General features: G+C 37.9%; 1 protein-coding gene across 2 annotated transcripts in view; it reads right to left on the bottom strand.

The window, feature by feature from the left end:
• The window catches only part of FRY (FRY microtubule binding protein), a 251,865-nt gene that overhangs the window by 145,742 nt on the left and 92,457 nt on the right, over positions 1-13,666 (bottom strand). For both annotated transcript variants that reach the window (XM_065896299.1, XM_065896300.1), the window contains exons 8-11: positions 10,528-10,696; positions 7,537-7,629; positions 7,344-7,442; positions 5,609-5,710 (exon numbers count right to left, since the gene is read on the bottom strand). In XM_065896299.1, coding sequence (XP_065752371.1) covers positions 5,609-5,710; positions 7,344-7,442; positions 7,537-7,629; positions 10,528-10,696 — 463 coding nt within the window. The remainder of the gene's footprint in view (positions 1-5,608; positions 5,711-7,343; positions 7,443-7,536; positions 7,630-10,527; positions 10,697-13,666) is intronic.

Raw genomic sequence — 13,666 nt, 5'->3', positions numbered from 1 at the left:
TTCTCAGAATCATAAAGTGGATACTGTTATTGTATCCTTTCACAGATGAGGAAATCAAGGCCCAGAGGGGCTAATAAGTGGCGGAGCCAGCATCTGAACCTAAGCAATCTGGCCCCGGTGTCTTCCAAACATGAATCTTCCCACTTAAGTGGAAGTATTATATGGAGGCTGGTCAAATATGCTGCTGGCATCTACTAGACTGTACTCTACTTGAAAACAGGACTTTTTCCTCATTGTCTTTGTATGTCAACAGCAGCTAACATAACAAGGTCTTGATATATAGTTTCAGGATTTTGACACTTTTAACCTACGTCTCAAACCACCGACTTCTGTGTCAAAAGTCTCCACTCCAAGATGGAAAGACTATTCTATTCTTCCACTGGAATACACTTCTCAATTAATTAATTAACCAACAACTTATCTATACTAGCTCTGAGGTTACAATGATAAAAGTGTTCAAGAATCTAGTAGGCTTCAGAGTGGATCATTCCCTGGTCTCCTGCATCTCATCTCAGTGCTGGTCACAGACAGACTTCATGTGACATGTCAACCTGCCCAACACCACGCCCACCTTCTTTAAATTGTGCTTTTGACTTAGTTAAAGCAATTCAGTGTTAACAGTAACAAGTAGGGAGCACTGAATTCACTGATAACTTGGCTAGTGACAGGGTCATTGGACAGACCCATGTTTCCCACGACCCATCAGCTGACCACTTGCACCCAGTCACCCAGGCTGCTTATGAATATGCAAATTCATCGGCTGCACCCAGACATTCTAAACCAGAATCTCCGGAGGTAGGTTTCAACAAGTTGCATTTGTAACAGGCTTCCTTAGAGATCCTTACGCACACAGAGATAAAGATCCACTGATTACAGATCAATAAATAATTTTAGTCTTTTGATCTTGTTATCCTCAAAACTCTTCTAGATTTCTCCTGCATTGCAACTAAAGCAACTGAAGTAAACCTATTTCTTTCTCATATTTCCTTGCACATATCACAGTCAACACCTTCCTTCCTTTTGGCATTTCCTTTTGATACCTGAATCAATTTACTCTGATCATAATTCAATCTTTTTGATGACTGTATTATCTAAACAACATATGTGCTGTAGTTTAGGATAACCTCTAAAATTTCTGTACCAAAAATTTACAGAGATTATTTTTCTATTCATTGGCTGAATAAATAAGGCATTCACAGAAAGTAACACACCTGTCATCTGATCACTAATTTTTGGACTCAAGTTGTGTGCGCTATTAGAATTTATAAATTCCACTTTGAAATGTGCCTGACAGATCTGAAACATAGATAAGAGATTTTCTCGTTTATAGAAATAAAGTTAATATTAAAGCAGTATAACTATTTCTTGAAAATTAATATTTAAATAGCTAATACTGCATCACTTACATTTGATATTTGCAAAGAGGACAGTAGTTGTTTTAAATGGTACCATACATTTTAATGGATTCAGGCAATGACTGTGGAATCCTTAATATATTACTCAATCCTTCCCCTCATAAAATAGAGATATCATTAATATCCTTACTTTTATGTGAAAAGTTAAGAAAAAGCACTCTTTTGACTTCATAGTGATTATTACACACAAAGATATACTAAGTGCCAAACACAAGTTTCATCAAACAAATTTACGGCAACGAAACTCTGAGACTCTTAGTGGAAAGCAAAAGACCTTCCTTGTCCCCTCCTTTTCCCTGCCCCTTCTGAATCCGTAATTCTTTATCATAATATCCTATTTGATTTTCTTCACAGCAGTTATCACTATCTGAAGTTTTTTTCCTCATCTACTTGTTTACTTGTTTCCTGTCTGTTTCCTCCACTAAATTACAAGGCCTAAGAGACCAGCGTGTTACTATCTCATTCATCACTTATTCCCAGCACCTGGAACAGTGCCTGGTACAGTTCTAGTGAAGAATTGTTGACCAATTGACTAAGCGAATGCATTCAAGTCCCAGTGCAAATAGTGACTGAGACAAAAGAAGAATCCTTTTTAATTCTGTACTTTGGTTTCTAGTACTATGAAGCTAAGCCGACTAATGTCTAACCTTCAGATGATATACCTTCAATATTGCCATCTGAGCAAAATTTTTAGAAAAACGTAACTAATATCATGAAAGCACAGGAGGAGGTCAATGCGGCCTGTGACATTGTCATGATAATCCATGACATGTATGTAAAGGCCCTACTGCTGGCCTGGCTCCTAACAGATCTCCAATTAATGAGACCTATTGTTGTTATTAGTTATACAGTAAATAGATTTCTTAACTTCTGGGGTTTCCTTTTTTGTTTGTTTCTGTGATCAAGACCTCACTGGTATATTATATTCATTATTTTAAGGAAAAGGAAATTTAAAGATTCTCCCAATTATATTATCCATTTTCGAGGATAAGAAACGTGTACATAGTTATTATGAACATAATAATTATGACATTTTAAAAGAACTATTAATAAATGGGGATTCATGACAAAAAAAAGTACTATTAAGTCAGTTTTTCAAAACATATTTCCCTTTTTCAGAATGAGATATATTACGGCAGATGTGAAGGGAATGTATCATTTTAAAATAGCTCAATATGTTCAGATTCTGACATAAAATACATAGAAGAAAAAAGTATTGGTCACTACTTACCAGGGGGTCCTGAAAGATGTCAAGGTCGTGGTGAGAAGGTGTTGTAAACTTCTCACCACTTTACAAGGGTCTATCGCTAATACGTGGTTGACCGAGTTAACAAGTGTAAATAAAGACTTCACGTTTGTGTTACCAAAGCAGCCTGCTTCTGACAGACTGACGCTGAGGATAAACCAGGGCACTGACGTTAAATGAGCATTGAATCCGAGAGCTTGTTTACTTTGAAAGCAGATTTTTCACACTCACACACATTTCTATTCTGCTGTATGTCACGCTGCCACCTTGATGGCTCTCCCCTGCAGAACATATCAAAGGTGGCTACCAAGTTCAACACGTAAGGTTCAAACACTGGGTTCATTATACTTGAGTACATATAGGGGATGGGGAGACAAGTAGGGGAGGGGATGCAGGGAAAAAGGGATGGTGACCAGAGGAAAGAGCTGGATTGGTGGTCCTTTCTGAAATGATATGTTTGGCTCTAAATCCCACAGAATACTGAAGCCATTCAAGACAAAGTGTACTCCTAAAGCCATGTTAGTTTTTCCTCAGGTATTTCTTCCCTGTCAAGGACACTTGAGGAGGTTTGGAAGGTTTTCTGTAATTTTTTAAATGGTCCCATTTAATCCCTACTGGGTTTAGTTCTAAATATGTGCGATACAATTTTATTTCGATTGTAACTCATCACGTTTAGTTCTAAATACGTGTGATACAATTTTATTCTGATTGCAATTCATCAAGGATCTTTCTGTATCTTTTACCCTTGAGGAGGTGAATTCCAATAATTTATTACCCATAAAGTGAAATATCATTGCCTTTCCGTTGCCTAATAACTACCTCTTTCATGCTTCATGGATTACCAGACCTCCAGAAATGGCACAGGTAACTCCCTACTCCCAACTTTTACATCCCTCCTTGTCTGCATCATGCATTTTGAAACTTCATTACATATCCCCCAATGAAATGCCAAGTTCCTTGAGAACAGGGACCCTAGATCTAATTTTTATAGAACTAACATCCCTATCTTTCCAATTCCCGGCACCTTCCCTAGCACCTCTACTCCTTCTGATCCTATTGCCTTTCCCTTTGAGAAATCCTGATGCTTGAAATGTTTGCACAGGGAAACACCATGAGCGTGCAGCCCTTCTCTCTAGGGCTGTGTGTAACCCTGTTATTAAGTCTTTCTGGTGGGCTTCGACCAGACCTTCAAACAACATTCTAACTTTAAAGCAATTAAGTGCAAAGTAAGATTATGCTGCTGTATTTCAAAAGCAACTCCAGACACCAAGAATTTTGGTATTTTTGGCCACAACAGTAAATTGTCAGGCAAAACACTATTTTGGTTCTAACTAAAATTCATCACAAACACATTTAGCATAATATATACAGAAGAATGAACATTCTTAATCATTTCTCTTTTTGTTTCATTTTGAACAAAATGAGCTTTTCCTCTTTGTGTAAAATGTAGAAGAAAAAAATATTTAAATGGAATAGCGGAATAACTTAAAAATGGACCAATATAACAAAAAAATGACATTGGGTTACATGTTGGAGGCGTTTGACAGATGGATAAATCCCTGAATCAAACATCTGAAGGTGGCCATTATATAATAGCTGATACCCTGAAAAACACTGTGTTTTCCAGAATTCTTAAAAGCTAATTCTATATCCACTGCTATTATATTTCCCTGCCAATTTGAAGAAAATAAACGATTCTAATCTTGGATTTCACAATCAGCTTTTAGAGCCAGTACATAGCTGGTGCTTAAAACAGCCCCAATGCAGACTATTGTGTCATTATATGATAAGTGACAAAATAATATAATTAATCTTGACCATTTCACCAAATTAAAGGGTCTTAGAACAAAAAAGACCAGGCAATATGTATAAAAACATACAGCACTTTACAACTAAGTGCATTTCAAAAATTCTAAAGAAGCAAGTATTAACCTGGTAAAATGAATTCAACATCTTTGGACACAACTGTGAAAGATACGTGCTATTTGCACATATTAGAAACAGTGTTCATTTAGTTGTCTTTTATCAATAGGTCACTAAAACTTAAAATATGTTCACAACATTAAAAGTTATAAAGCCTATTTTAAAGCTAACCATTACAGTTGTTTTAACTGTAGGTTCCTCGGTTTCAGGCACCCTGAATTGGTTCTCATGTCACCCAGCATCTGAACAGCTGTTGTTCAGTGAATGCTTCGGACTGACTGGCACGTGGCTTTAACAGAACATCTTCAAACAGTCACAAATAACAGGGACAGGAAATAAGTGTTCTCTGCTACTAGGTCAATCCTCCCACAGAATGGAATGTTTCCCACCCCCCCCCAAATATTTCCCTAGCCTGGAGGAGGTTAGAGAAAGGCTGGAGGAGGTTTAGGTGAGCTTCTGCCAGTGAAGTGTGGCCTCCCTTTTTTTAATCATTTAGAAAAAGTGTGACCATAGATGCATATAGAGGGGTATTTAATTCTACCTTTAAAATAATCCTTCCTAGGGACCTCCCTGGTAGTCCAGTGGCTCAGACTCCACACTCCCAATGCAGGGGGCCCAGGTTCACTCCCTGATCAGGGAACTAGATCCCACGTGCTGCAACTAAGACCCGGTACAGCCAAATAAATATTAAAAAAAAAAAAAAAAAAGCTTCTAAAGTGATCCTTCTTAGGCGAGATTTTACAACATTGTAAATTGACTATACTTCAATAAGAAAATTAAAATTTTAAAAAAATTTTAAAAGAAAAGACTTTCCCCCCCAATTTGACATGATTTCTCTTAACCCCAGTCGCCTTCTAAAACTGACTATATTTAATAAGGAAAACTCTTATTATTTTTTTCATTATTCCAAAATAGTACAGGATCATTTCCCCTGCAGACATCAGGAGTCACTCTCAAACACACAAACCGGGTAGGACTCATACATATTTTTATAGAAGACTTTTCTGAGCCGACAAATACTAACTTTGAGGTTGGATAAGCAGTTGTTGAGGAAAACGTGCCACCTGTTCAGGAATAGCTGCTTCTGGCTGACGCAGAGCAGACAGGTCACCAGCGGGTACAAAGCCTGAGGAGAGAGAAGATGAGGTCACAGGGTGATGTCTATTTCAACCAACCAGGTGACACACGCTCTCTGGAACCACCACCCACTTTGTAACACACCCAGGCGCAACAAGTGTGGTGCAGACATGGATATTTTGCGAATGCTTTCTGAGGACGATGGGGATGGAATGCTCTAGAGTTATGTAGAGGGTAGAGAGTGAGTTTCATGGATCATAAGTGGAAATCTGATTCACTGATTTAGTCTTCACTCATACATTTTAAAAACAAACTATCGTAGATCCCTCTCAAGCCTCAGGAAAAAAAGCAGGAAGGCACACTGATTTTGAAAATGTTACTGGCTTTTGTGCTCATAAACATCTACCAGTTTGTCCCTGTCTTAGATAGAGGTAGGTGTATATGTTTTCTCTTGCATGCAATCCTCCTGTAATTAAGGAAGATTCCTAAAAGAAATGTTACTGCATTGGTAAACTCCACCCAGACAAATTTAACCGCAGAAGGAATCTGCTTACGAGTGATTAAACAGAGGTGCCACTGTGCTTTTCCTGCCTAACTGGGCAGGTTTCCCGCAGCAACTGGAGAAGACAGAAAAGCTTGTGGGCAGCCACCCAAACAATATACATGCAGAACCCACCACCATTTTGCTGAACCAGATTATGGCGCTCCCCAAAATTAGGGCTAGTGAAGATTAAAACAAAAATATAACTCGCTCATCCATTAACTTGAATTAGCAAAAATCTATTGCCACAATGAGACTCAGTGCTTAACAATCCATACACTTATTTTTTTGTTGTTGTTAACTTAGTTTTAAACTGACTTTGAACTATTACTGCCATTGAGTGCAACTCTAATTCCAGCCAGTAATTTAAAAACAAAAATACAAGCAGTCACAACGACCACAGAATGTAGACAAATGAGCAAATCTGTCACCACTGCCAGCAAAGCAACTATTTGCTCAAATAATGGTGGTAATGTTCATACTTTAAAGATTAGCATAAACAAGGCTAGAAACCAGCTCCCTAAGCAACCCGCTTCCTCCATACTATCACAATTACAGCTGGTCTACCACCTGCTGATTCATAAACCAGAGCTTTATTTACCATGGAGGAAAAAAGTTGTGGGAATTTAAAAGACTTTTCTATGCTGCTCTTCAGTACAAAAGCATTCCCCGAAACTGTTTTCTCAGCCTTCACAGAATCTTTCCAATGGCCAACTATCTGTGTCCCAACTCCCTTTCCTGCCTGGTTCCATTTTGATTCTGAATATCAGGATGGGAATTAGCCAGTGAAGCTTCCTGGGGATTGAGAAAAGAAACTGTTGTTATAAACTTTAGTCTTCAGATTGAAAAAATACTCAGAAATTAAAATAAAAATAAGTTAAACCCATCTTGAAAATAAACAGCAGAATCTTTAGGACTAGAAGGGTCCTTGAGGTGACATGGTCCAATCCCCTTATGTTACCTTGATTCAGTCATGGTCAGTAATAGGTGGAAGCTCCAAAATTTGAAATGCTACCTCTCTTTGAGGAAGCTGTAGGTAATTCTCCCATCTGTGGAACCCTTATGACTCTCAAATAGATTTCAGCCTAGGAATTTTAGTCTCTGCAGTTTTGTCTTTTGAATTTTCTCAGAGTTTACTAACCAAGGAATGCTTCTTTCGAGAAGAAAGTTCCAGCGTGGTATCATATAGGCTTTCAACAAAGTTTCTGAGGCAGGGAACATTTACTTCATTTTTAACAGCCTGAAATAGAGATGCATGTTTATATTATATTAATGAAATTGTTCCTTCTCTAATCCAATTTGACGAAGTTCTTAAAAATGAAAATGTAACTCACAGCAGCAACTGGGACAAGAATTTCAACGAAAAGCCCAGCCAAGGCATGCTTGATATCTTTGTCTTTGACCTCGAGGAAGTAATGTGCACATTCCTAAGAAGTAGAAACAGAGCAAAGGGAGGGAGGAAGATTGAAATGTGCACAGAAAATGTATGTCAGCAAATTTAAGCAAATAGACCTTAATTTAATCACACCCAATAACACAGCATATTCCACAATCTATTAAAAAAATCACTGGATTCAAGCATTTATATTTAAGTTCACAAGATCTTCCAATGACATTTTACAAGGCTGGTTTTCTCACTCTCCCCCTGACTTCTATGCCCAAGTCACTGAAAATCACTCTGTCCTTTGCTGAAAGGACAAAGCATCTATAACCAGCAAGCAGACATTCATCCACTGACTTACTAGTTGGTTCATTCAGTGACTCATTTGCAAGAAGTTTCTATTGACTACCTACTGTGTGGGGGGCCCTGGGGCCTTGATTAACCCACAAGCACAGATCCCCAGAGGAGGTAACCATGGGAAGAGAGGCAGAAGACATTAACCTTATTTTAGGCCCTGACAGCCCTGGGCACAGAGCTGTTTACTTGTTAGGCCCTGACATTTTAGGTGTTTATTATTCAGATAGTTTCATGAGCACATCTGGAATGCTTCCCTTCCCCACCTCAGACAAGAAACCTTTGAATAGTTTCTTAAGCAAGGATGTCTCTGCTTGTGGACTCCTGTCTACAAAAGGGTATTTTTGGCTGCCCAGGGAATAATATATTAGAAGAGTTGGCCTGTCCAGAATTCTGCCAGCCCCTTTCCCCTTCCTGGCCTTTTGGGTAGTAACTTACTGTGGTCTTTTTTACATGTTGTTTTCATGGAAAGGTCCAAGGCTACGTGTATTGGTGATGACACTTTAATATCTGTGTCAGCTATTACGTCTTATTTTCAGTCCACATTGGAACTATCACCAGCAACAGTTACTCAAGTTCCCAGTATATCAGTATCATACTAAGACATCAGTCCGAGATAGGCACTGCCAGAATGGGAAGTCTTTGAGAGTTTCCCAATACAGAATGGAGCTTTATGGTCCCCAGAATTGTGGCCCTTTTCCTACATTATTTTGCATACATATGTAAATACTGTCTCAAATCTTAATTCAAGTACACAGATACACCAATCATTAGCATGAGAGATAAAAACAGTTAGCATTTAGTGAGTCCTTACCACGTGCCAAGAATGCTCAGAACCACCTTCCAAAGTTAGTGTCATTATTACCACTCTGCAGACAAGGTAAGTGATGCTGGGAGGGGCTAAGTGTGACTTGCCCAAGGTCACAGAGCTGGTAAGTGCTGAAGCTTGAATTCAAACCCAAGAAATTTGATACAGGGCCTATATTCTTTTTTTTTTTAACTTTTTTTTTTTTTTTTTTTTTTTTTTTCAGTACGCAGGCCTCCCACTGTCATGGCCTCTCCCGTTGCGGAGCACAGGCTCCGGACGCGCAGGCTCAGCGGCCATGGCTCACGGGCCCAACCGCTCCGCGGCACGTGGGATCTTCCCGGACCGGGGCACAAACCCGTGTCCCCTGCATCGGCAGGCGGACTCTCAACAACTGCGCCACCTGGGAAACCCTAAACTGCTTTTTTGAGATACAATTCACATACCATGCAATTCACCCTTATAAAGTATATAACTTGATAGCTTTTAGTATATTCACAATTGTACATCTTTCACCACAATCAAATTTAGAATCTTTTCATTATCCCAGAAAGAAACTTTGCACCTGTTAGCAGGCATCCCTAACCTCTGCATCCACGGCGTCCTCCTCCAGCCCTACACGACTAATCTACTTTCTGTCTCTTCCGATTTGCCTATCCTGGACATTTGCTATTATGAATAATGCTCCTATGAACGTTTGCATTCAAGTTTTTGTGTGGACATATATTTTCATTTCTCTTGGCTACATACCTAGAATTGGAATTACTGGATTATATAGTAATTCTAGATTTCAACGTTTGAGGAACTGCCAAACTGTTTCAGAAGCTGCTGTGCTGTTTTCCATTCCCACCACAGCATATGAGGGTTCCAATTGCTCTGCATCCTCACCCACAGATAACTTGCTGTTGTCTGTCCTTTCGCTCAGAGCCATCCTAGTGGGTATGAAGTGGTACAACTTACACTCATAACCCCTGTATCTAAACTCTTTATTAAGATCCTCACTAGATCTAATTCACAGCAGCATTAGAAAAAAAAACTCTTTAGATACTAAAGTTTTATAAAATCTAATAGAGCTGTGCAGACTTCCTCGGCATTCCAGTGGTTAAGACTCTGCGCTTCCAATGCAGGGGGCACAAGTTGGATGCCTGGTCGGAAAACTGAGATCCCACAGGCCTGCCTCGTTGCCAAAAAAACAAAACAAAACAAAACAAAACACACACACACACACACACACACACACAGAGAGAGAGAAAAACTAATAGAGCTGTGTATTCTGGGAAATCCTCATTAACAATAATTCTTTTTTTTAGTACATAATGGTGAACACTGTGTCACAGACACCTAAACCTGTATGGTTTAGTTGATTTTTTAAAAATTGATTCCTTTTTATAGTATGAATAAAAAAGATATCATTACTTAAAGTTCTGATGCCTGGAAATGTTAATATCGCCAACTCAATGCTATCGATCTCAAAAAGGGACAAACCAGCTATATTTTACTGAGAGAACGATATGCAGCCAATGGGTAAAAAAGAGGAAAAAAAAGTCTACAAATAAGATTCTACTGTACACCCTACTCCAAAGGTGATATGAGTTTAAAAATGAACTTAAGTGCCTGAAACTCTATTACTTGGTTACGAAGCCCTTTATGAATTATTGAGGAAAGAGCGTAGGATTCTTTTACGTATGGGCGAGTGAATGGATTCTCACCGTCCAGGTCAGTCACCCTAAGGAAGGCAGATGCTTCAAGCTGACAGCCCCTTAGTTCTCCTGCCCAAGACAGTACCTGCATAAACTGGAGAGAGGCCTCGAAGTCCTCCACCGGATACATCTTAATTCGAAAGAACTTCATCCCCATTATCAAGCTGATAATGCTTTGAACAACATATGGGCTCTGCTCTTTGTGCCGTAATTCTTTGAGCTCTGCCATAAATTTCTTCTTTACAGCAGGGAATCTAAGAAGAGAACGTGAGTGATTTATCAAATAATGGGTAGGAAAGTAACTGTAATGCAGGTCCCCAGCATCTAAGAGTGACAGGGCACAGTGACGGGGACCTTCGAATCAGCTGAAGTACAATGGCTGTCTTCTTGTAAAGGTTTTGATATTGAGGATATAGCAAAGAGTCCCATCTTCTCCTTTCTTCTCTTATTCTATCAGATGCTCAATGTCTCCTTCAGGCTAGGGAGAAGATCCAAGGTTATTTAGAGCCTCTCAAAATGGTTCAGCCCTTAAACTGAGCATGATGAAAAGCTCCATTTCCTCAGGCTTAGCAATTTCCCAGGTACTTACAGACCCCAAGGGCCTGAAGTATCCAACTGTGAGATGGGCAATAACATAGGAGGCCAGGTATTTCTGACGATGACAGCAAATAACACCAAGTAATATTCCTACATCCATTTCCACAGTTTTCTGTTGTTGCTTCTTTTATAGTTTTAGGTTAATGACTATTGAAAAAAATATTTTCAGGTTGAAGGAAAATCTAGTAATGGGAAAATTCAAATCATCTCTAAAAGCTCTCTAATCATGTATGGGATTTTACAAATAAAAAGACACAGTCCCCAAGGAACTTAAGGTATTTATATTGTTTGAAAGTAAAATAATATTAATAATTAATAACATTAATTACAACAACAACATTATCATAAAAAGTTTAAAAAGAGAATAGATCCTAAGAGGATGGAAAGTAGCCTAAGGGTAAAGGAACACATACAAACAAGTCATCCAAACTATTTCTGCGATGGCTGATTTGACTATTGCTTAAAAAAAGGAAAAACAAGGAAAGCATCTAAGACTCACTGTATTTTGTTTCCTGAAACTCTCAGCCTGAGTTTCTGCAAAGGATCAATTAGAAGCAAGGCATGATCACAGAGGGTAATTACGACTATAAAAGTTAAAGGCCAATTAATAGAATCCCAGAAGTTTGGAATCGCAACTTTTGACACCTCAAAGCAGAAATTTTAGGACATATAAGGGAAGTGGTAAACATACAGATACGGTGTCACCAAAAGGCAGTGCAAGAGGTGTGTGATTGGCAAGTTGGCTGTTGCGGGCTTCGTGAGAGCGGCAATTTTCCCGTTCTCGGCTGGAATGCAGGAGGTTACATGGTGTTCATTTGGTAACAATTTGTTAAAGTTGTCTGTATTTTCTAAACAACTTATGGATTTTTCTTTATGTTTGCTGCATACGAAAGAAAAAGATTTTAAGAAGGCAGTGGAGCAGAAAATAGGTAGTGAATGCGTTTCCATTTTATGAATGAAGAAACAGATTGGAAGGTCAAAGTGAAAAAGGTGAGACTTTGTGATCTTCTGCTGTGAATTCCAGGAATTTCCACTATTTTGTAGCTGCCTTAGACAGTCATGAGCTGTGAAATGTAGTCCCTGTCTATTTAGAACAGTATACAGTTTAACTGGAAAGGTAAGACAATGTAGCACTGACCAGGAGCCATGTGAATAATAGTAATAATTTTAATAAGAATAATAACCAGTATTATTATTTATGAGGTATGTTACCATGGGCCTGGGAATTTGCCTGGATCTCTCTGGTCCTTCAGGGAGGTTAAATGCCCCAGGCCAAATCACTTTCTCATATCTCACACTGTCCTTTATGTGAATAATACACCTGAAGAGGCTCCGGGGGCACTGGACAATGAAGGGGCTCTTTCCAGCTGGACAATCAAAGATTTCAGAGGTGATTTATGTTAGGGTAAAGGGTGAACAGAGGTTTTAGGTAGAGACAGATGAAGGACAGGAAGCAGAAACGGCATAGCAAAGAGAAGGAAGTGACACTTTCAATCAAGATTATAAAAATTTATAAAATCTATAAAAACTAGATTTTTTAAAATTATATTTTATTTCAAATTATTTCCCAACAGTAAAAAAAAAAAAAAAAAAAACTATGGTTTTAATTTTGAAATGTGAGACTTAAAAAGAAAAAAGTAACTTTACAGGTTAGAGTTATATTGTTTTAAAGATCACATGATACTTAGAAAGTGTGTTTTTCTTTTCTAATCCGTGACTAAAACAAGGAGAGGGAGGAAAAGGCAGGTTATTTGTACACCTCACTATTTCAGTACTCTCACGAGTTAGTGGCTAAAAGTCTATTTCTCATTTAAAAATAAATATAGCTATCTTTTACTTTAAAAAGTCCCACATGACATAAACATGTTATTTTAAAATAAAAATAATCCAAAAATCTATTTGCACTTAAAATCTATTTTCCCTTAAAATAATTTTAGGGAAAAATAAATTTCTTTTCAATGACCACACCTAGAGTGTTTAGTATTCTTTAGTAAATACAGTAACTAAATGATTACTCAGTCTTCTGCTTTAAAATGTATAGTATATATTATTAAAGTGAGAGTATAAGAATATATATTAAAATGATATCACATAAAGAGAGAGCAGTTTTAGAATGAATGTTACAAGCAATCATTACTATTTAAATAGATATGTCAGATTTTAATGCAAAAAGCTTACCTTAAAAAATCTAATTTTAACTGAATTGACTTTGAAAAAGTCAAGACCCTGGGTGAATATCACTTAATAGCAAAAAAAAAAAAAACTTTTCCCTTAATGACCAGAATTGAGCATATTATCACTAGTAAGATTAAAAACAGTGATTCTGCTAAAACTTAAAGACCAAACTAAATATTAATATCTAAAGTCAGAATGAAGAAGATATTTTAGTGCATTACCCCTGTGATCTAGATATAAAATCTAAAATTAGAATTGTTACATTACTCATTTATTTTTCAAAAAAGATAACCATCCTATACCAAATAGGCATACATCCTTTTTTTCCCCCACTGAGAACAAAGGAAGCAGTAATTTTCTAAGGCGACAATCAAGTAATGGTCCTGGTGTACTCACGAGAAGAATGTAATGTGATAGTTTGTAGCGTGACACCAGTTTAAGACCGTACTGTC

This window comes from Phocoena phocoena, chromosome 18, assembly GCF_963924675.1.
Source record: "Phocoena phocoena chromosome 18, mPhoPho1.1, whole genome shotgun sequence".
In the NCBI taxonomy this organism is placed as follows: Eukaryota; Metazoa; Chordata; class Mammalia; order Artiodactyla; family Phocoenidae; genus Phocoena; species Phocoena phocoena.
This window is presented reverse-complemented; position numbering and strand designations above follow the sequence as displayed.